Below are 22,796 nucleotides of genomic sequence, written 5' to 3' on the forward strand. Positions count from 1 at the left end.
CCCCTTGGGTCATCCTGATCTCTACCTTTTCCTCTAACTTTCAGTGTTGTGCAGACGACCTGCAACTCTTTCAGGCTACCCTCAGCCTCCTCCTTCTAGCTCATCCCAGGCGGTCTTTACGCTATTCAGGCATGGTGTGCCTCTAATGATCTCTGCCTTAATGCCAGCAAGACTGAGATCCTTCTCATTGGGAGCCCGGTGCCTTCTTTTCCCCTCTAATTCTGGCCTCCCTTGGCCCTTGGCCCTGGGCCCTCACCCTCTTGTGAGGTGAAAAACCTTGGGAGTCATCTTCGACGCAACTCTCTCCTTCTCTCCACACCACCAAAAAGTCCCATTTACAACTGCGCCTACTCAGAGGTATTCTACCTTTTCTCACCTTCCCCCAGAAACTCACTGTCTACAGAGCCCTGGTACTCTCTAGGCAGGACTACTGCAACAGCCTCTTTCTCAATCTACCTAACTCTACCCTTCACCCTCTTCAACTCATCCAGAACAGGACCGCAAGACTTAACCTCAGCCTCAAGCCCAGGGACTGCATCCCTCCAGCTCTGAAATCCCTCCACTGGCACCCAGTGGCTGCAAGGATCAAGTTCAAGACCCTCTGCATCATCCACAAGGCTTTCTGTGGCCGGTACTGTCTCCAATGCTATTTCTATGTGCCTTCCTACCAGAGCTCTAAACTCGTCTACTTCCAATTCTCTGTGAGAGAGTCATTTCTCCAAACAGAGACTGGGTGGTAGATCTTTCCTCTGCATGTGCCTCCCTCTGGAATGTCCTCCCTGCCATTATCTGCCTTGAGCCGGAACAAGTTCTGGAAGCTCCCCAAGACCTTCCTTTTTGTCTCTTCGTTCTCTCTGCCTCTCTTCTGCTAACCTCCTCCTGCATAGTTATACTGACTGACTGCCTGGTGCTCCTCCGAGTCATACAGGACAACAGCCCCCCCGGTTCCGTCCCCCGCACGTGCCTCCTAGCCTTTCTGCACTACCTCCTGCCCGTCCTTGCACTACCTGGGTGCGATACCCTATGGAGGCCCTGTCCTCTTTGCACTGCACTTCTCCCCTTCCCTGCACTTCTTGTGTGTGCACTTGCATGATCTAAATGATTCTAGACTAGTAAGGTCATTTGTCTGGTTTCTCCCTTGGTCCCCCTCCCTTGCCTGGTTGCGCCTTGAAACACTCGTGTCTAGGCGCATTATAGATAATTCATCAATCAATGCTCAACAGGATAGTTCTCCGAGTTCTGCCTCATAATATCATAATATTCTTTCTCTTATGTTCTTCTCTTCTTGTATAGAATACTGGGGTACTTTCCCCTTTTCCTATGGTATTTTTATGCACAGTTTCTTTTCTTTCACTCTCAAGATTTTCAATAACTCTTTCTCTTATATCACAACACTTTAGGTTCATCAGTTTCACGTTCAACTTTTTCTCCTGAATTGAACTGGGACAGGTTTCTTGCATAGTATGATTTCCTCTGGGCCTCCCGTTATTCTTGTTCTCCCCGTTACCTCAGATTGTGAATGAGAACATCTTCAGGATTTTGGTTTCTCTGAGAGCTTCCCTCTTGCTCCATATTGCTGTTGTCTTGCTTTCACAGGCTTTTCCTTCCTCGGATCTTTTCCTCACAGCATCCTTGTGCTTGAGGTGGTATTGGCGATAGTTTTTGAGCCAGCTTCCCATCAGGGATTCATCGAGGTTACGCCGCCACCTCCCTCTGGGCTCCTGCCCGTTCGGCTTCTCACTGTGGGGATTTGTCGTAACTCTAGTGTCTGTCTCCATGTTCAGTACAGTATAATCTTGAAACTCGCAGGCTTCATGGCTCACTCAAACTCTGTCCCCTCCAGGTGTTACACATCTCGGGCCGTCCCTAGCCTGCAAATGCGTTCCTCTCTCTCCCTGTTGCTGATCTGGTATTAGCTATTCAACATACTCATCCTAGTGGATTGGATACTTCCATTTAAAGTGACATATTCTCTTTCTAGGTGGTAATGATGTCTATTAAGTTTTTCTTTGATCCAGTCTTGTTGTGTAAAAGTCTCTGGTATTTCAGAGCATCCCATGTAGACCACGGTGTGCACAGCTTTCTGGAGTTCCGTCCAGGAACAGGAGTCCTTCTCCATTAACGCAGTCTGCCCCAGTGAGTTCCCAGTTGCCTTGAGCTCTATGGACGGTGTTGCAGATCGGGCTCACCTCCCTAGCCTTACCGGTGCCAGGGGATGTCCCCTTTGGGGGGAGAGTGCTTATTCCGTTGATTCGCCACACAAATTTTTCAATAGTATGAAACCTTTTGTTAAATTCCAATAGTGTGTGATTAATACTTATACTGAGTTCCCTTTATAGATAGCATTTAACAATGTTGCATAGATGACGTCACCACTGTCAACTGAATGGAATGGATCAAAACATTGTCATAGGTGCCTCTCTGCGAGAACAAACACATCTAAATGACCTGTTCTTTGGGAAGGTACCCATTCGAGAGTCCGCAGAAACACTTTAGCTCACTGTACCTTTCAAAGAAAGAAAATATCCATTTACATATCAGTCTTTATATCGCCAACATGGGCAGTCCAGCACCGAAATGCAATTCTTTTTTGAACAAACAATTTGTTTAATGGAATGGATATTTATAACTCTGTTTAACCCCCAAAAAGAACTATGACCTATATATCAGTGATTTTTAAAACAAATATATAATTTGAGTTGTCTGCTATTGCAAGTTCCTGGCTACTGGTGTAAATCAAGACACTGAACTTTTTTAGCTATCAAAGGTATTTTAAAAGTTTGATTGACTGCACCCAAATAGGACCTATCTCAGAGGAAAATCGTCCGGCTCTATTAACTGAGGTAGCGCTCGGTGGAGAACTCCTCTCCACCTCGGACTCCAAGTGATCATGAACGTAGATGGAGGTGTGTAAGGAGAACAACTGACAAGTGTTCTGTATGGAGGAAGAGGAAGACTCTCAGGCGTGGTCCTCTACTCTCTACTCTTGAAAGCAGGAACATCTTCCTGCATTAACCTTCCTGCTGTGGTTCGGCTTATAGACGTTGGGGGCATTTCGTTTCAGTGCGCCCCTTATGCCTGCAGCAACTGGTACTTGACATTTGTTTGCTGTCCTACTGCTGCAGAGAAGGTGCAGCTAGCTCCCACGTGAGAATGTGAGAGGACGCAAGTACTTGGCTTAGATGCATAGTAGTATCTGGTATTCAAGCATACTGTGCGTATCAACAGAAAATACACAGACATGATTGTGGGTAGGAGGTATGGTAGTGGGTAGGAGGTCAGTTGATTTATATCCTCAGTGCAGGGGTGGGGGAATGGCTAACATATTTTGCTAAATTGAGGTAGCGCAAGGGTCTGTTTCTTGGACATTAGGAATGTGAAGATTATAAGGGGAGTTATGTAGTCATACATGTAATGTCCATTCGAAGATGGCTACCTGATATTCTAAAGAGCTCTTAACTATTAAAGTATGCAAAAGACACCTGTGAGGTTTGCCGTAGTTGGCTAAAGCACGTTTGTCATCCTTTCGTGTAGTAAGGCAATTACAAGCACATTTCTGTGGTTTGCTTGGGTCTGTGACCCTTCTCGTGGCTGAAACGTTTGAGGGGGGAGAGCTTAACTGCACTTAGTTGGCTGTCCTGTTATCGAAGGCATGAGAAGTAGTTTGGGTAGAGGTTTGTTTACCCAGATTGCTTTTTAGACCCTGGCATATTGTATACAGCAAGAGACCCCCATGCAATGTTATTGTTTAATACTGCTGTTTTTTCCTGAGTTTGTTTTGCTGGATTGCTAATTCAGTGGTTTTGATGCTTGGCGGATATACTATGCTGGAAACATTTTTTTAGCGTGCTTTCGTGTTATAAAAAGATATGAAAATTCACCGTTTTATGTTTTGTTTTGTATCTGCAACTTGTTTCCGCGTATACAAAATACTGGCATTCTGTCATGTATCCAACCTGAACAATGAACATTTCATTCAATATGCTTCAAAAGTGAATGCGTTTGGGCCAGTCCGTCTGACATAATGGCATCTGGCAAGGGTGTGCATAATAGTAAAATGATGCAGGTAAATTGGTTTCTGAAAGGGGCGTTTGTTACCAGACCCTCCTTTTATAAACAAAATCACCATTCTAAAAGCATTGCTTATATAGGTGCCCTTGCTGCACCAGTCTCCTGATGAGTGCAGCACATGCTCTTCGGTGCCACAGGGCCAGTTTGAAGGTTATATGTGCATTCCTGACAGCTGTTGTGACCCAACGTTGCTGCAGACAAAGGCTGCAATTTAGGTTTTGCACCTCTGATCCAAAATGTAATGGGTGTTGCCTTACCCATATGGTGGCAGATTAATCAATAAGGATAAACCATAATCTTGTTATGGTGACTCATAAGAGCACACCATTATTAAAGGTATGCCAATGTGATCGCATACAAGTGTCAGCTCTGTGTGCTTAGCCCAGCTTTTTGAGGGCAATGTGCATTCCTGGAAATCTGACTGCACTGCTCCCAGGGCGGCAATAGATAGGATGCTGGCCTCCTCTGGCCTAGGAGGAGTCATTCTCCTTCCTCCTGGGGAATCAAAGGAGCTCTCTGCATGAGATCTCTGAGAACACTGCTTCAAAGAGGTACTCTCATATCAAATGCCACCCTCACACGAGGGTGCTCAACACTAAAGGCCTTTGAAGTTGCAGGCTTGGAAAAGGGGTAGAGTTCAGTGAGAAGGGAACGCTACATGTAAGGGGTCTCCATGTTGGTTTTCTGCAGGGCTCTTCTCTTACTTCCCTCTACCCCCCATTTTCTGTGGTACTAGGCACTCTGGATACATGGAAGAAGGCAAGTGTCACTTGTTGCAGTGATAGGGATTGGGCCCCTTATTGCAGGTCTGCTTTTGTTTAATCCTCAGTGACAATTTGTCTTTAGAAGGAAGGGATCTCCCTCTTCTTCCGTGATTCCGTCCTAGACACCAAGATGAATAGTCCTCTGGAACCCTGTTGTGAGTTCAGTCTGTTCCAAAGCCCTCTGCTCTGCAGGTGAAGATGCCCAGTGCACATTGGGGGCGGGGGGAATTGCTTTGGACCAAGGACTAGCTGCACTGGAACCAGACTCCTCACTGGAGTTAAAAGAATCCCTGCAGGTGGCGACCTAACTCCCTGGAATGGTAATAGCGGAGTACAAAGAACTTGCCTTGGCCTGGAGCCCTGGATTGGGTCGCTAAGGAACCAGAATCCCAAGTAAAGCTGGAATCCTGTTTGGAGCTTCAAAACTGCCTTTGAGCTGTTTTTATGCCCTCTGAGCTGGTAGGACCCAGGATGCTGCCTTTATCACTCTTGAATCTTTGAACCACTGTAGAAGGATTCGACATGCTGCATCTTTGAGCACTGCATCAAATAAACAGGACCTCACTTAAACTGGGCTCAAACTGCTGTAAGCCATTGTGTCACGGATGAGCTGGACACTGCAGCAGCATAACCTCGAACAAACTTGACCACCAACTTGAGCCTGTTGGACTCTTCAACCCACATTACTTCAAGCACTGCATTGAATTGCACAGAACCTTGCTTCAAAACGGACTTGATGCTGACTCATCTAATGGATCAACTGACTCACTGCGTCTCAAACCCAGGTTCAAGAACTATGACAGCTCAGAGAAGTCCAATTCAATGCTTTCGCACCACCCAAGTTCAAAGTACTGTTGCAAAACCCTTCCCCCTTGGTCACCTTACTGGAACCATAGTGACTTTTAAGCATCTTTGTTCACCTTTCCCTGATGACAGATATTGTTTAAATGGGCATTGCTACAATGTGTTGCCTGATCGCCCCTGCACAAATACCCAAAGTGCTATTCTCTATAAATTCTGTATTTTCTGTTTTCTTTGAACAGGGCTGGGTTTTCTTGGTGTATTTCTAATTATTTTCATTCTTGATTATTTAATAAAAGCATGTCTGTTTTAAGAGAACTTTGATTGGACTTTTTATTTTGCAGTCTTTGTACTCTTGCTGTTTGGTTTGCTGTTTTGATCGCTTCACACTGCTCCTAATAGTATAGCCTGCGCACTGCCCATGTTACCACAAAAGGCAAAGGAATTGGATCAATCGTGCTGTTTGTTTTGCCCTCTGAATGGGATCACTGCTGGTTTAGTAGTAGTGTATGGCTGGGTAGGCGATTTAGCCAATAGCGATCCCTGTAATCCTTCAGTTAGTAGAGTAAAGCAAGACCTGAAGGGGAAAGCACTCGCCTTCCAGAGGTGCACTGACTGACTGGCCCGCTAGGAAGAGGGGCTGTTCCAACACTGGCGAGCAACCAATGGGATAGTGACAGAAGCCTCTCTCGGGAACACTGTAGAACTGTTGCTTAGGCCTTATTTGGTCTTGTGTGATGCTAACCTTTGTTTTCTATTGTCTCCCTTACCACAGATACAGGAGTTTAAAGCACTTTAACTATGACATCTGCCAAAGCTGCTTCTTTTCTGGGCGAGTGGCAAAGGGTCACAAAATGCACTATCCAATGGTGGAGTACTGCACTCCGGTAAGTGACAACTTTGCAAGCCATAAAACAAATTAAGCTTTTAATTGCCACACACAAGTTAATAACACATTCCAATAGCTTCCTGTGATTGCATTACTACACCCTGTACTTAAGACTGATCTTTAGCAAGACGCTCTTCACTGTGCCACAGTTCACATCACAGTAGTACGTTTAAAGTAATTGTCAACCAAAGTTTGCTTACTGGTGTGTGTTTCTAAGGCATATCAAAAAAGTTAATTACATTATTCTGGATAGTTTTATGTTCTTTGGAAAGTAATTTAATTTGAAGGGTTTAACTATGAGAAGGGCATTTGTGGCACGCATCTGGAGAGAAAATGATGTCCTTTCCCCAGTAATTGTTTTCATTCTGTGGAGGCAATGAAGAGAATCGTTCATCTTGCGAGTGGTGTGATCTGCTTATAATGACTTATAAACTCTGTGCCCTCTATCAGAATAAAGGGGAAAACAGACCAATTGTTTTCTCAGGCTGTTCTATGAGAGTTTCTACGTTTAGTGTCGATTTCGTCTTCACTGATTGGTTCTGCTCCTTTTAACCATATAGTCACATAGTTCGCTTCAAAGCCTTCAAATTTGAACCCTGTTCTGAAGATTTGCTATATTCTCCGCACAGCAACGTGGTATACCATTTCATTATGGGAGTATAACTTGTTTTTGTATTTGTATGTTTTGTTCATATCACAGATAGGGACACAGTAGGACATACCTATACACCGGGCCGCCCACCTTGTAGTTGGTAGACCAAGATCATGAATTGGCTATATAGGATTGGTATTAAGTTCTATGACCCAGTGGCTTTGTTTCTTTAGCCAGAGGTTTTGGGGTCCCTCGAGAGGGAAGTAGTGGTAATGCAGTGCCACCTTAGAGGTGTGGAGGATCAAATAGTGGATTAGGATGAGGGTCAGAATGCTCAGTTGAGCAGTAGTGGGGGGAGGGTGATCTGAATCTGGAGGTAGCAGGATGGGCTTAGGTGTGGTAAATCCGTGACGTGTGAGAGCGATAGATGGTTGCAAAGGTGGATAGAGAGAGATACGTTGGCATTTTCCTGTGCGATTGGAGGATAGGGCATCGGACACATTTTAACAATAGTTTGGGGTGCTGTAATACACTGAGTCAGACCACAAGGCGTTGGCATGGTCAATATGTAAGTGCATTTCGGTAACGTGAGATATAGCTGAAAATGGAGTAGGCAATGAACGCATTGGGAGACCAGCAGTTATTTGCTGTGGATTATTGCAATTCAGGGTTAATGAATATCAAAATGTTTCTACATATGTTGAGCAGATGGTTGCGAGACGAGGTGGTGGTTAAAGTGAAAGAAAGTGAAGTGAGATTGTTGTGGGTGCATGGGATGAGGATTGAGACGTGCAATCATGGTAGGTTTAAGCATTGCAGTTTGTTGCTTTGACAAATTGGCTTCATCCCTGCAGGAGTACAAGGATAAGCAGAGGCTAAAAAAAACACACTCTGTCCTCAGGCTTCTGCAAACCAAGAGCCAACACAATCATAAAGGCAAAACTGGCAGTGTCAAGACCTCTATCTTCCTTGCCTTTTGTGGTTACATTGGCTGAGAGAAGGAGGAGCGTGGATGTGGTTCAATAACACAAACAGTCCAAAATAAAGGAATGCCCAATCAAGGTTCTATAAAATGTATACTTTAATTATGCACACCATGTACAATAATAACTAGAAAGCACTGTAAAAACCCACCCTTGAAGAAGAAACGCAGAATATGCACAGTAGCATAGATGCAGCACTCTGGGCGGTGAGACAAGGGGAGGAAAGGCATTCAAAATACTACAATGTTCAAAAGAATATTTCTTCAAGTTGCAAGAAGGTGTAACAAAAATTACCTTGCCAGTCTCCCGGACCCCAAAGATGACCAGGGGGGTGGATATTGGTCAAATAGATTGGGGATGTAGGAGGGTTCAACACAGTTGAATTGCGGTTCTCTGCACTGCCGCAGATGCAGCATTCGCAATGGTCCAGCAGCAAGCTGGCATTAAGTGTGGGTCAAACTGAAGGGGGGATGCAATCTCATAGCTTCTATTTGAGCTGTGCGGATCGGGTGGTTACCAGGTCTGTTTCAGCAGTCGAAGGTCAACGGGGGTCGGACTGGTACCAAGATGTGCAGCAGAATCAGTTCGATGTGAAGGCTCGGAGGTCATGTTTCAAGGAACACCAGCATCGAGATGGACGTCTCAAAGGAGCAGCCCTGAAGAAGCTGGCATTTCGGATGGTGACTCAATCGAGGCAAGACAGCAAAACGTAGTTCGAGCAGTGTGAGAGAAACCAGGTGTCTCACCCACTAGCCCCCGAGATTGTCATCCTGGAGGCCAGGACACAGCATCGCTTTTGGACCCAGTTCCTGGGGGTGGACTAGTGCGGGAGAATCACCTGGGTGAGGGTTCTTCGGCGAGTGGGAGTGGGACACTGGATCGTGAGATGGGGTATCCCCTTCCTTATAACACCTTTATCCCATCCTACCCTGTAGGATATTTAGGAACTCTACTCCCTCCTTTTACAACATGAACACTTTCTCACTAACAGCCTGCTCTGAGGAGAATCAGACTAACAGCAGAGCCCTGAACCTGACATGTCCAATACTATGGTCAGGCGAGGTCAGGCAATTGCCAACAATCACTCACACCTGACTTTCATTACACTTCCCCACACAGATAAAAGGCAGAGTATGAGAGCACACGCTGAGCGAGGCAAAGCACATGAGGAAACAGCAGTTCCAAAATGGCAGCTTAACGAGAGGAGAAAGACAGCGAAACAGAAGGGGGTCGCAAGGAGAGAAGTTCCCTTTACCTTTTTGACAAGGAACTGTTAATTTCAGGAAACCTTGAGAATGGAGAGCATAAGACCAGGAAACCAGGCTGCAGAATCCTGCATTGTGTGTCAGAGGTACCCGGGGCCCTCCTGTGTCAGTAATCAAGGCGTGGAGAATCTCCAGCCACTGTGGTACTGTCCTTGGCTCCAAGAACAAATCTGCTTCAGTGAAAGCAACACAGCTGGTGAGTTGGGGAGACCAATACAAGACCGGTCTGTGTTGAAGCCAAGGTTGCAAGCAGCTACATTGTCTGGCAAGCGCTGGAATGAACATTGTTAAAACGCATGTGATAAGAGACAATAATGAATTTAAACTGATGAGTGACTGAACTTTAAAGCAAGCTACAATACCTTTGAACGAGTGGTCCAACACCATGTGGGTGCTCAATCGAAGGTCTCTGTAAGGTATCCAGCTGAGGAGTAATAACATTATACACATTTTGTCTGAGCCCGCCCGAGGGAGATCAATTGAAAGAAATTGAATAAATTTGGCACACGGAATGAAGGCCCACGGCTTGAATATTCTGACATATCATTTCTTGAACACTTTTCTTTTGCATAACATTGTTTCCCACACTGTTTGTATTTGGAAGTAAGGATTGGCAATAGGTTTATTAGTATAGGCCCTTTTATTTTAACAAGACACCACTAGGACTGCGTTATTATTTGATGGTTGTAGCTTGCTCCCATCTTTAGATTTGGGATTAGATAGGTGTTTTTCAGACCTAATTGAAGTTTAACAAACACCCTTGAACTGTGATCACGTGTCTGTCTTACTGTATGATACCATGCCTTCCTTACAAGAGGAAACAACGCTCTTTGCTGGAGCAGTGGCGAGCCGCTTTGAACAGTGGATGGCGGCTCGAAGAACAATGGACTACAAAGGGCAGCATCAGTGGGTCCTGCTGGATTGCTTGATGGTGAGATGCGCTGGAATGATGGTTCGGGTTGTCGGCGACAACCGGGATTTCTGCTGTTCTCGAATCCCGGTGCTGTGAGCCCCACTTGAGGGACAATGTCAGGCATACCCAGGCTCCCAAACATGGGGAAGGCTGGCACACATCTTCAGGGAACCTGCAGCACAGTGAGGTCCTAGGCACAGAGTGGCTGGCAGAGAGGCCGACGTCTGGTCCAGCAACAGTGTTCACCACCAATGGTCCCTGGAAATGGTTGGGAGTAGATCTTGCTTCTGCCTTTGGAACCTCTGCCTTCTCCCCACAAGTGGAGGACTTTAGAAAGTACTGCTCTCTCAGCAGGCTGGTTCAAGATGAGTCCGATGATTTGAAGAACTGGTCGGAAGCCTTCTCTCTTTTTTTTATTTTGGCAAACACCCCCATGTGATTGGGCTTAAACTAGCCTGCTTTAGGGGACCAACCTCTGCTCTTGAAATGGGTGGCCATTGCCCTTATGATGTCACACCCAAAGTGCTTTACACGAGAGGAAGTGGAGGGAACAGGAAAGGGAAAACGAAACGGAGGCAGAAAGAATCAAGATGCAACATCTTCCAATAAATGCACAGGCCCCTCTCGGACTATCCTAGGTCCGCTCCATCCATTTCTCAATAAGATCAAAGGGCCTTTAGAAATGCAGCATCCTTGTGTGAGGTCTGTGAATGGGTGCGCCTCTTGCTTGCGGCTCCCAGGCCAGTGCCCTGTGGAGTCGGTGTCCTGGGCTGAAACATGTGCAAAATCAATTTAATGTGACGGGATTACTCAGAAAGATGAGGGCCGCCATACCCTAACTGAGACATGGCTTATTTTTACAGTTTTATTATTTACCAGGACAACCTCTTTAGGGTTATGTAGTTTTTGGATCAGGGGTGACTATTCTAAATGCAGCCTATGCACTGCAGAGACGTGGGGGCTACATAAGCTGTCAAGAGGGCACCTGTGGCCTCCGAACCTGTACTGTCATTGGTAGAGCAGGTGTGCGATCAGGATACTAATGCAGCAAATCACAAGTACACCGGCATAGAGCTTATGAAAAGGGAATCTGATTCACAGATGTCCCTCTCACAGATGGAATTGCCCACATCATTGTATTATTTAATAAAAATCAAAGCAATGGCTTTTACAACCTTGCCAGATGGCAATTCATCACAGTTGCCATCAAGTACCAGATCGCTGGGAGAAGCAGATGGTCATGTGTGTGTTCATAGAGGAAATCGGTGAGGGCAAGGATGCATAGCGTTGGCAGCAGAGGCTATACATGAAACTGAGCACAGTTGATTTCAGAGTGAGGCTGTTCATTGGGATATGAGAAAGACCCCATCAAAAAGTTTGTGGAATTTCCTTGTAATGCGGTGGATGTGGTGCAGTAAATATCAATCTGATATTGTACGGTAGATCCCTAAAGAAGAAGAGAAAGTGCCCAGAAGGTTTATCCTACATAGGCTTGGCACATGAAGGTTGATAATGGTATTTTTCTGGTAGACAGTGATTGACGTCCGATACCTGTGTTTGTGGAGTTTATTAGGATGATTTTTGTTGGTGCTGAAGGGTTGGGCGTGAAAGTTACTGAAAAGGCCTCTTCTCCTACACATAAGCATTAAGCGTTTGACATAATGAACAGTTGCAAACCTCTATTGCATTGAATGGGTGTGTGAATGCATTCACCCAAAGATAGCTTGGCACTATAGAGGAGCTGAAGCTAATTTGCTGAAAAAAGAGCAAAGAGATTAAGTTAATCAAGGTTAAATTGATAGGTCTGGAGTGTCTTCCTAAATATCAGCAAATTACTTTGAAACCTTAGCTAATTAGGAAGAGCATACCACTGTTTTGCTGCAATCGCAGAAAGACCATCCGCCCATCTACATGGGAATGCATTCCTTCCTGCCAAACTGACAAGAAGGATAGAATTGTGATTTGTGTGCCAAAAAGACATTTTATGTATGAAAACTAGGCACATGAAGCCAGTGAAGTGGTGAGAGGCTAGGAGAAATTCTGTCTAATCTTCTCAATTATAGTAACATCATAGCTGCAGTACTTTGGAATCTTGGTAAACATCCTAATAATCTGGATGAGATTCCCAGATAAATACTGTGACGCGGTGAGACAAAGGCTTTGATGGCCATTGCCTGATGAGTAAAAGAGAGAAGTGGAAGGACAGTCTTCAGTATTAGGTGAAAAGCATGTTTCAGAGACAACCACAATCTCCTGCTGTAGTGCCAGTTCAGAGACAAGAATGGTTGCCAGATTTTTTAATTTGTAAGATGGATCCGGGGATGGGCCAAAAGAGACCGGCCAGAATGTGGAATTCCAGGGGTTCATAACGGAATTCACAGCCAGTATGTTAGTGTTGTTAAGATTGTTTTTAAATAAGTCATGTCCATCAAAATTTGTGATGGATACCAAAACTCTTTTCACTTTGATTCTGATTGTCTCCATTTGCAGAAAGCTTCACCAGTATTTGAGTATCCTCATCATGATTAAAAAAGGCAAATCCTGACTTCCAGATTATTTCTATCAGGGGCAAATGTATAGGTTGCAGAATTATAGTGACAGTGAAAGCCTTGTAGCACACCCTACTTCTGTGGTATCGGTCAGGAGGTAAACATATCCAACTGTTCTGTGTATGTAAGATTACCTGGGAATGAGGCAATCCACTGCAGAATAGTTCCTTGTATACCGTTCTCCCCTAGTCTTGAGAGGAGGAACTGATGGTGAACTGTATCAAAAGCTGCTGAGCGATAAAACGGTATCAACACACCTGTGCCATCACCATCCATCTTCTTTGTTTGCTGGACTAAAATGGCCGTTGTGAGAAGCTTCTTGCTGTGAAGAGGTCTAAAACAAAGCTGAGCAAAGTCAAGCAGGTTGGCCTACTACACAAATTGCTGCAGTTGATTTACCATCACATGCATTAGTTGTTTCGCAAGGTAAGGCAGCTGTGAGATGGTTTAAAAATTACCTGGGTCTGTGTGATCCAGCCATGTTTTTTTCAGGCAGAGTTTTATCACTGCCCGTTTCAATGTACAATGCTGATTCTTAAGAAAGATTTGTATAAACAATTGATATACAAATTGATAACAAGTAATTCTGTGGGGTGCTGGGGGACCTGGCCAAGACAATTGTCTTTCTAAATTTCCATGATCAAGGGGAAACGGCAGCTTTTGACATTTGCCACATGATTCAAATAGGAAAGACCAGCAGAGCTGGTTTACCTCACCCTCTGCCTGAAAAAATAAATGTTGAAGATACCTAGGGGATACCCATTCAGGCCCTGCCATGTACAGGAAGGTTACTGCCCCACACACTAGTTGATCACCCCAGATGCTATGCCTGGATGCCTGGCATGCTACTGGACAGACCGAAGTGGCAAGGATGTGGAGGCTTCGGAAAAGCTTCAACACGCTGATACTCTAACACACACTGTGTCTGGTTTCTTCCGTCCATTACAAGCTCTAGCATATGACTTCATATTTATTTAATAGAGGTTGGACTAACATTCACCACTGTGCACGTGCAACACCTGTGTGACTACAGATTATCTTTATTTGAAGCTGAGGGATGGGATAATGGCAGTTAAATTGGAGTTGATTGTTTGACTTGGATATCTATTAATCATATTGAGGCCACCCAAACTGTCAGTAGGCTATATAATTAGAAGTGCAATGGAATCATCATAAACTAGTCCTAGAAGATGTCTCATAAAAGGTACCTGATCTTCTAACGAAGCTGAATGGATTAGTGACCACCATGAAATACTGGAATCCCAACCATTAGGGGCAACAACCCAAATCTGGTAAGCTTATAAAGCAGTACAACTGGATCCAACGGCTCTCTTAGCTCTGCACAATTCTAACCTATAATATGGCGGCTAGCTTGAGAACCCGCAATTAACACAATTTTCTGAAGAAAGGAGGCAAATGAATGAGGGGGTGGAAGCCTCCCAAAAAAACCTTTATCAAGATGCAATAAATGAAAACCATACATTCGAAAATTGTTCAACAGGACTTGTATCATTAGATCCAGCGTGTATATAAGAATTGCAAAATCAATGCCTTCTATAATGGAGAGGGAAATAATGGACCTGGAAGAAGCATTATTTTCTCCTATGCAGGTCCATGTGATTGCATAAGGTGACTTCTTACCGTGTATGCCCCCGTTGGAGACTATTATTGTTTATTTAAATCTTTTTGAATGCTCCTATACATTGGACGGGACTTTAATGTGACTCTCTCCCCTATGCTCTGGAGACACAAACCCTGTGCCCTCGCCCTTTGTTTTGTCAGCCTTTAAAATGGGGGCAATTTATAAGTGATAAGCCATTGTTTTTACACATTATGTGATTAACATTTCAGTGTTAAGCACTCAACATGGGGCATTTTTATTCTGAAGGCGCTACTATAGCATGTGGCATCATAGGGGCAAAACTGGACTATTGTTCTAGCCTATTGCTTGGTGTCTCGAAATATGAACAAACCATAAGTTAGCTGACCAAATGTATGCATAATTCCAAGAGAATTAACGTGTCACACAGATAGTTTTAAATTAGGTTCTTTATTTTCATGTCTTTTTATTTGACACACCAGAACAATTTGTTTTGTAGATTACTTTTTAGTTACATATGGCGAGTGCCTGGGATGGTTAAGTGTCATTTTCTTACTTAAGTATTCCAGTGGCTGCTTTGGGTCATTGACTAAATGCATCCGCTCAGCATCAAAGGTCTTTTCATTTCCTTAACAAGCCAACCACTGCCTAGCACACACACACCAGATGGCTCCTCAATGTGACTTGGCACTTTGATTAGAAAAATAGGGTTCTTTGTGGGTCACCATGCAGACAGTAGTCCCTGGCAAATCAATGCAGTGATGTGTGCAGCAATGATTTTTGTGCTGTACAAGTCACCAGCCTGTTGGGTAATGGTGTCTATGTGGTGCTAAAGATGTTTCTGTATTGAGGACTGGGCATTGTGAAGGGTCAGTAATGTGAGGCAGACAGCTTTGTAAAGTTTTCTCGACAAATGCCATTTTATTATAACAGGGTTGGATAAACGCCTCACTATCCCTACCCTAACAAGGATTTCCATGCCTAAAATAACTAAAGGAAACTCTAATCAAGAATACCTGTCGCTCACACTTATGCATTCACAAAATGAATAAGGACATACATGGCAATTCAAAACAATAATTATTGTAGCCACAGTCTCGTAAAGTCTGGGGAAATTCCACTTCCCAAGTTTTCTGCTAAACAGTGCAAGAAAAGAAAAAGAAGGAAATCCTTGTCTGAACCAAAGTTCCAGCACAGTTCTTAGCAAGTTCGATTGTTAAACAAAAAGCTCCAGCACTCCGATGTTTCAACAAAGCAAACAAAAAGGCTCTTCTTCTTTATTTTATTTGTATGGCACGTAACACAGGCCCAGGGGCATAATGGCGCTAAGACGAAACATACTACAATGAACAAGCAAGAGTCAGATCAGGAAAAAATATATCACGAGAGTTCAAGAAAAAAGAACATTTTTTTCCCTTTGCTTAAAGGTAATGAGCGAAGACGCGTTCTCGGATCCAATGGAAGGGCAATCCAGATCCTAGGAGTTGCGTGAGGGAATGACCTCTGAGCCATGTAAGAGAGTCTGGTCCTTGGTATCTCCAGAAGGCAGGTAATACTAGACCTCTATGAGCGGGCAGCAGCAAGATGCATTTAGACAAATACTTAGGCGCCTCCCCATATAAGCATTTGTGCGTAATGCAGTGCGCACAAGAAGTTATCCTACTAGAGACGGGGAGCCAATGTAAGGCTCTCATGGCCGCAGTAAAATGGTCTGTTCTATGTTATCCCTCACCAATTCGGACAGCATTGTGTTTGATAACCTGCAAGCGGGTAAGTTCATATTTGGAGACACCAAGCAATATGCTAGAACAATAGTCCAGTTTTGCCCCTATGATGGCACATGCTATAGTAGCGCAATTGGTGGTATTAAGGAATGGGCTTAACTGGGCAAGCAGTTTCAGGTTATATGAAGTACTGGAGACAAGGTTGTTAGCTTGTCCTTTCATGGACAGTTCTTGGTCCAAAGTGACCCCAAGCATCTTTGACCTTAGACTCAATAAGAATACTACAGCTTACAACTTTAAATAACTGATATTCTGTACTAAGTTTACACAGCTGTGTGGTAGTACCCCAAACCATGAGTTATGTTTTGGAGTCGTTGAGTGCAAGCTTATTAACTTGCATCCGAGTTTGGAAATGTTCATAGGTGGAGTTCAGAGTGGTAGTCAGTGATGTAATTCCTTGTAATAGGGACAAGGCATTGTGTGTCGTCCGCATAATTTGCATATATAATGCCCATTTCATCCAATTGTTCAAACAAAGGGAGCATAAAAACATAAAAATGTTGAAGAGAGTAGGTGACACGCACAAGCCCTGCGGAACCCCACATGTGACGGTGAACTCTTTTGCCAGAGCATCCTTAAAGAAAACCCTGGCCCTTCGTTCGGTCAAAAAGGATTTCAACCACTCAGTGGCTATTGAGGAAAAATGTGCTCAGCTAAATAGTCTCTCCGCCAGTATGGTGTGATCCACCAGATCAAACATGGCAGAGATTTCCAGCAGCACAAGCATAGTGGTGTTCCCACTTTCCAAGGTCTTAAAAATGTTAGTTTTTTAGTTCGAGAAGGGTAGACTCCATGCTAAGAGCATGTCTAAAACCGGATTGTTTCTGACCCAAGATGTCCTGTTCAGACAGGAACTCCTCAATGTGCAAGTGAGACTTTTTTCCAGTATTTTAGGCAGATAGGGGGACATTGGATGATGGGCAGATAATTACCTGGCATGCGGGTGAGCCTATGGCCCTTGGAATACGCATTTATAGCTGGATGGGATTACACCAGAATAATTCTGAGTCCAAATAACCGGGGGAAAGAAACTCAAGAAGATGGCAAGTTACTGTTTGATTAACAATTATCTAAAACAGGGAGGTTACAACCAACATCAACAGACATATTCTCAGTCTCTCAGTGATTTCCACAAAAATACAATTCTTATACTTAATTATGCATCGGAGTGACATCATACTACATGGCAATAGTAAAAACCTATCAAGGGCATGGGCGTAATTTTAGGGGGGGACAGGGGTGTTTGTCCCGCCCAACTTTCATGGCACACTATTGTGTCCCCATTCATTTGGCTGGTGCACCTTTTCTTCAGATGTCATGTCCCCCCCAACATTTCCAGCAAAGCTACACCACTAATCAAGGGTCAGGATTGATTAAGGGAACATTTAGATATACAATCATATAGGAGCTAGGATTGTTGTTGGCTGTCCTTTAGCAGGTGGACAACATATGCCTACCGACTCAAACGACATCTCAGAAAAATCAGATAGTGTTTCGTTGATCTCACAAGCTATAGGGTCCTTCGTTATATGGATGAATATAATTGATTGGCAGGCTTGTACCATGTCTGGAACATTCAGGTTAGCAGCACGTAAGCCAACACCCAGGTGCAGGGAGATAGGACATGAAGCTACCTCACCACCCAATTAGCCCTGCATCTCATCATCCATGCCCTCTGCCATGAAATTGTCTTTGTACTTGGCCTCGCAGAGTTATCTCATCCTGGGAATGCACGGAAGAGAGGGCACTCGCTATCGTGTCTGGAACTACAAGTTCAAACTCTATTTCTATTCTTGATTTGCGTGACAAGAGACCATGATTTGGTTTATTCTGCGTGTAATCTTCTTTTCCACCTTGTTAGTTCACTAGACTCCTTAGTTCGTCATTTGTCCTCTAAGATCCATACATCATCTTTGTTCAGTATCTCAGGACATCGTGCACACTTCTTATGATATCATCAGTTCATCTTCTGAACCCTTTCTCATATTCCTTCAGAGAGTTCTTCCTGTAGGCTGTTGTCAACTCGAGGGTACATTCGATATGGTTGTCCTAATGGATACTGTCTTTCATATGCACACTGTATTATTGGTACAGTAGCTGAAGTTAGACAGGGCATGGTCTCATGACTCCAATACAGGGGAGGTAGGGAGATGGGATCTCCTGCAGATGTATACGTCTGCTCCTCTACACTGGGATCAAAGAAAGTTTTTTTTTTTTTATCTAGGGAGCAATCCAGGCCTGTTTGTCACTTGGGATGCAATTTTCCCTGAATGAGACGTTCACAATTTTAGTTATAAGAGGAACCATCTGCATGGCGCATGACTTCACTGTGATGGCAGGGCAAATGTCCCCTTTACAGATTGTTGGCTTTAACTTTCTTAAAATGTCGGCAAGGTCATGCTCGGATAATGAGTGAAAGTTACATTCGGGGCAAGATGTATTGGTATTTGTAGCTACCATATTATGTTCTTTGTTGCATATGCTGCTTTCAATGACAATATCCATCTCGGGAAGATAGCTCAGGGGCAATGTGCTCACCTTGGAAGCAAGACGACACAGAGCACCACAGGTTTGATCCCCGGGTCCACGCTTAGAAACCTCTGGCTATTAAGCGCGTTATAAATAACCTATCATATCATAATATTAGACTCTGTTTTTTAGTTTGTCCAATAGTGCCTCTTTTAATGGCATTCCACCACTTGGCATCTTAAGTAATCTATGATGGAAGAGGACAGGGATCCTCAAGCTCTTTAAGGACTCTAAAAATCTCCTTGGCGCTAGAGGCTGCCCCTAAGATTCATTGATGGTAGTATTTTTTTTGTTTGCTAGGGAAATAGCGGTTTTATGTGCCTTGACTGCCTGGTAATAGATATTATCCTCAGTGGATTTTGTTTTTTCACATTGTTTCAATGCTTTATTCTTGCTTTTCATAAAGTTGTGGATATCGGCCGAGAACCAATTTTTATTGGGCAGCTTTTTCAGTAACTGCGATTTAACAGGCCACTCTGTCAACCACTATCTCAAGTGTTCTACAGTAAACAGCTGCCAGTTCCTCAGCAGAATGCAGGTTAGGCAGGTTGTCAATGGTAGGTGTAATAAAAGGCACCAAGGCAGAGGGGTAAGCTTGCGATGGTTTCTATAAGAAACCCAGCACTTCTCCTGAGCAATTTTAATGGGAGGGGTGGAGGGGTGGAGAGGTGGACCTATTCCAATCCAGGAGATGGTGGTCAGACCGTGGGCATGGTTTCCTAAACCGCTGATGGTGATGATCTGCGATAGTTCCCAGTCTAAAATCCTCCCTTTATTGGGAGTAGGCTGGATAATATGCTGGTTGAAGCCTAGATCAAATAATGTAGTCTTGACCATCATGGACATGGAATCAGAGTCATCCTTTATATACTTTAGCTTCTTCAGATAGAGAACAACTTTGCTGTTCATCAATAGCAACATTATTTGTAATTGTCTTGGTCAGGATGATTTGCCACAATTAATAAGTTCAAAGCAACACAACTCCTGGGGCAGCTTCACACAGCTCTTTTCTTCTACAGCACAAGCACATAAAATGTCTGTCAAAGACCACCTTGTAGCACTTCTCCAAATGTCACCTATTTTACTCGCATGCTAGGCCAACTCCTCCAAAGGTGTACCATCCAGGTATACTTCCCTGCCCAAACAGTGCTTCACAACAAGTGATTTTATGGTTCAGCAAACTGCAGCTTCAAAACTCTTAACTCTTTAGGGAAACCAAGGTTCAAATTTGTGCTTCTTAATAGTCTTGGACAAATAATGCTCCTCTCCTTCTGAACATCCTTCCCAGAAGGGCAGCCTCTTTTGTCACTCTTGTTTCCCCACCACAGCAGCAACCAAACATTGACAAGCATAGGATCTTCCTATGCCTCGCTTGTCTTTGGCAATGTGAATCTACACCAACATTCACCCAATGTTGTAGGAAATCTTGGCAACCGGTTTTAGCACTCGCAGATCATTCGTTTGCCTCTTTCTGTTGTTGGTAATATTGGTTAACTCATATCTGCCTTGATTTCATTCGCTTTTGGGTTGGGCAATACTTGTAGGTATTACCTTTCAACAATATTGTCCCATCGGGTGATTGAGCTTTCCATAGAGTTACAAGTCTCATGTTATAGTCAATTGGCATTGCCTTATGGGATTTTTGCTGCTGCTCAAAGGTTTGGTATTCAAAATAGCATGTGGGACCGCTGCCATGCACTAGCGAGTGATACGGTCGCTGCTGTAAAATTGTTCGACAAATAAAATTAACTGCTCTGTGACTGAATGCCTGTCTGGAACCAGTGAACGGGGAAGGATCGCTCCAGGGCTAATAGCATGTAGACTCACTGGGTAAGTGTAGGGAAGGCATGGCATCACAAGTATTGACAGTGACACAATGGATACAATTTGTAAAACCTTTATTGAAAATGTTTGGGTTGGAGAAACTCCAATTTTTCCCTATAACTAAGATAAGAGTAGTCGCAACCATGAAATGATAAACCAGTCTTAGAGAGGTCTGTCAAATTAAAATGGCCTATGCTAACAAAACCTAATGCCTGCCCTTTCTGTTGTACAAAAGTGTAAAAAGGAGAAATGCATGCAAAAGGAAAAAATCAGTGTTCAAACAATAATGTGGCTGAACCAGTTCACCTCCCCAAGTTGGGCCTCACTGGGTAAGGCGATCCTTGAGGGCAGGATGACACTCTGGCTCAGTTTTCCACACAGCTCAAAACCGTGGATCGAGGCACGCCCGGCCTTCCACATTAGTCTTTCTCTGATGTCAAAATGTATGTTTCAAGCAAAACTTTCATAAAGGTACCCCTCTGCCAGGCTAGACCTTTCACCATACAGTTCTCGTAGGTCTCCCTCTGCCGGGCTCCAACCTCTTATGACAAAGTACAAACACAAAGTTGCAAGGGGTCTCCCTTCCCCAAGCTTAGCATACTTCGGGTCTCCCTGTGCCAGGCTTGGACCCCTTTTGGAAGTCTTTCGAATGTGCGTGGTTTTCTTACAGACCACTGCAGGACCACTTCGACTCAACGTTAACTATTTTACTTTCACTCTTGCCGTTTATTCGCCTTTTAGCTTCAAACAATGTACCTTTCATGGAGACTTTTGAATGGCCTACTTCCTTTGACCGGACCACTACGTTACTTAGTATCGCTGATCTCGCAGCTGCATTTTACTTTAAAATTCATTCAAGGGTCTGCCTTTCCTCGCGTCTCATCCACATGCGTGCAGCCTTCACTTGTAATATGATGTTGCTACTTCGTTCACTTTATCACACACCGGTCTCTCAGGTCACTTACTAAAGTCTTACTACCAGTAGGACTTTAGGAAAACCCCCATAATAGTGGGCCCTTAGAACCTGGCATGCTGGTTACACCACAATGTGCCCGTACGGACAGTTTGAAACTACATTCAGGCAAGCCCTTCCCTAAGGGCGTGTGACGGAAGAACCATTTACTTGGGCAGCAACAGCTGTTTTTTCACAGATTTCTTCTGCAATGTACTTAAATGACAATGTAATGAAACCACTTTCATTTGTATAGCAATTATTTATTGATATTGAGGAGGGGTTTTGTCGTGCAACACAGAGGTGTAGTTTGGCAGTGGTGTGTGCTGGTGGGCGGGTTAAGGGGATAGGGTGCATTGTAGTGTTTCGCCCTGGGTACCAATTTGGCTAGAAACTGCCCTGAGTGGGGCCATGGTGTTGGAGGCACAGGGAAGCAGTGGCGAGAGGTGGGAGGGGAGCATGGCGTGAGTAGCAGTCAGGAAGGAGGGAGCAGTGCCACCTTTGCTTTGAATCTGGGCTTGGATTAGATTAGCTCATTTTTGGAGCAACCTGATTTGCTGCCGTAACCGCACATGGTACTAATGCAAAATAATCCTCTCTGCAAAATATTCTCAAGATTCTATTCAGACCTTCAACGTTGAAAAATAACGTTTCCCCAACTAAAGATGTGTCCAAAGTATAAATGTACCCTAGGGAATATGCCATTCTTTGACTGTGCTGCCAGGGGCATTGGTGATTTTTTAATGTTGCTAAAAAAAAGTCCGGATTTATCTTAATTTGTAATTAGCTTCCTCATTTTGGTTTTGCTTTCAGACTACATCCGGGGAAGATGTCCGAGACTTTGCCAAGGTCCTCAAGAATAAATTTCGGACAAAGAGATATTTTGCCAAGCACCCTAGGATGGGCTACCTACCTGTGCAGACAGTCTTAGAGGGGGACAACATGGAAACGTGAGTAGTTGTGGTGTAAAATAAGAGAGGATCTCACACGCGGACATAAAATAAATGCAATCTAACATTGTAATATTTGTTTAACACGTTTTTAAAAATGTATTCACCGAATGGTCAAAACATAAACTTAATAAGGAACACTTAAGAATGTAACGTTGTATGTCCTTAAACGTTAGTATCGTTTTCAAGAAATAAGTTGTCTGTATGCCTACATATGTTGCACACAGCCCTGCACATTGACACTATACTTAAAACAACTTTAGAAGTCCAACCCTCAAAAGAGAGCACGCCATACATGTCTGACAAACTGTTTGATATAGGTGCATTAAA

The 22,796-nt window shown here is 44.0% G+C and overlaps 1 protein-coding gene across 12 annotated transcripts in view; it reads left to right on the forward strand.

The window, feature by feature from the left end:
- DMD (dystrophin) overlaps positions 1-22,796 on the forward strand; it is a 7,616,828-nt gene that overhangs the window by 7,441,128 nt on the left and 152,904 nt on the right. For all 12 annotated transcript variants that reach the window (XM_069639082.1, XM_069639084.1, XM_069639079.1 and 9 more), the window contains 2 exons: positions 6,412-6,523; positions 22,330-22,466. In XM_069639082.1, the coding sequence (XP_069495183.1) occupies positions 6,412-6,523; positions 22,330-22,466 (249 nt within the window). The remainder of the gene's footprint in view (positions 1-6,411; positions 6,524-22,329; positions 22,467-22,796) is intronic.

The sequence above is a fragment of the Ambystoma mexicanum genome, chromosome 7q (genome assembly GCF_040938575.1).
Source record: "Ambystoma mexicanum isolate Mex_15411 chromosome 7q, UKY_AmexF1_1, whole genome shotgun sequence".
Taxonomy (NCBI): domain Eukaryota; kingdom Metazoa; phylum Chordata; class Amphibia; order Caudata; family Ambystomatidae; genus Ambystoma; species Ambystoma mexicanum.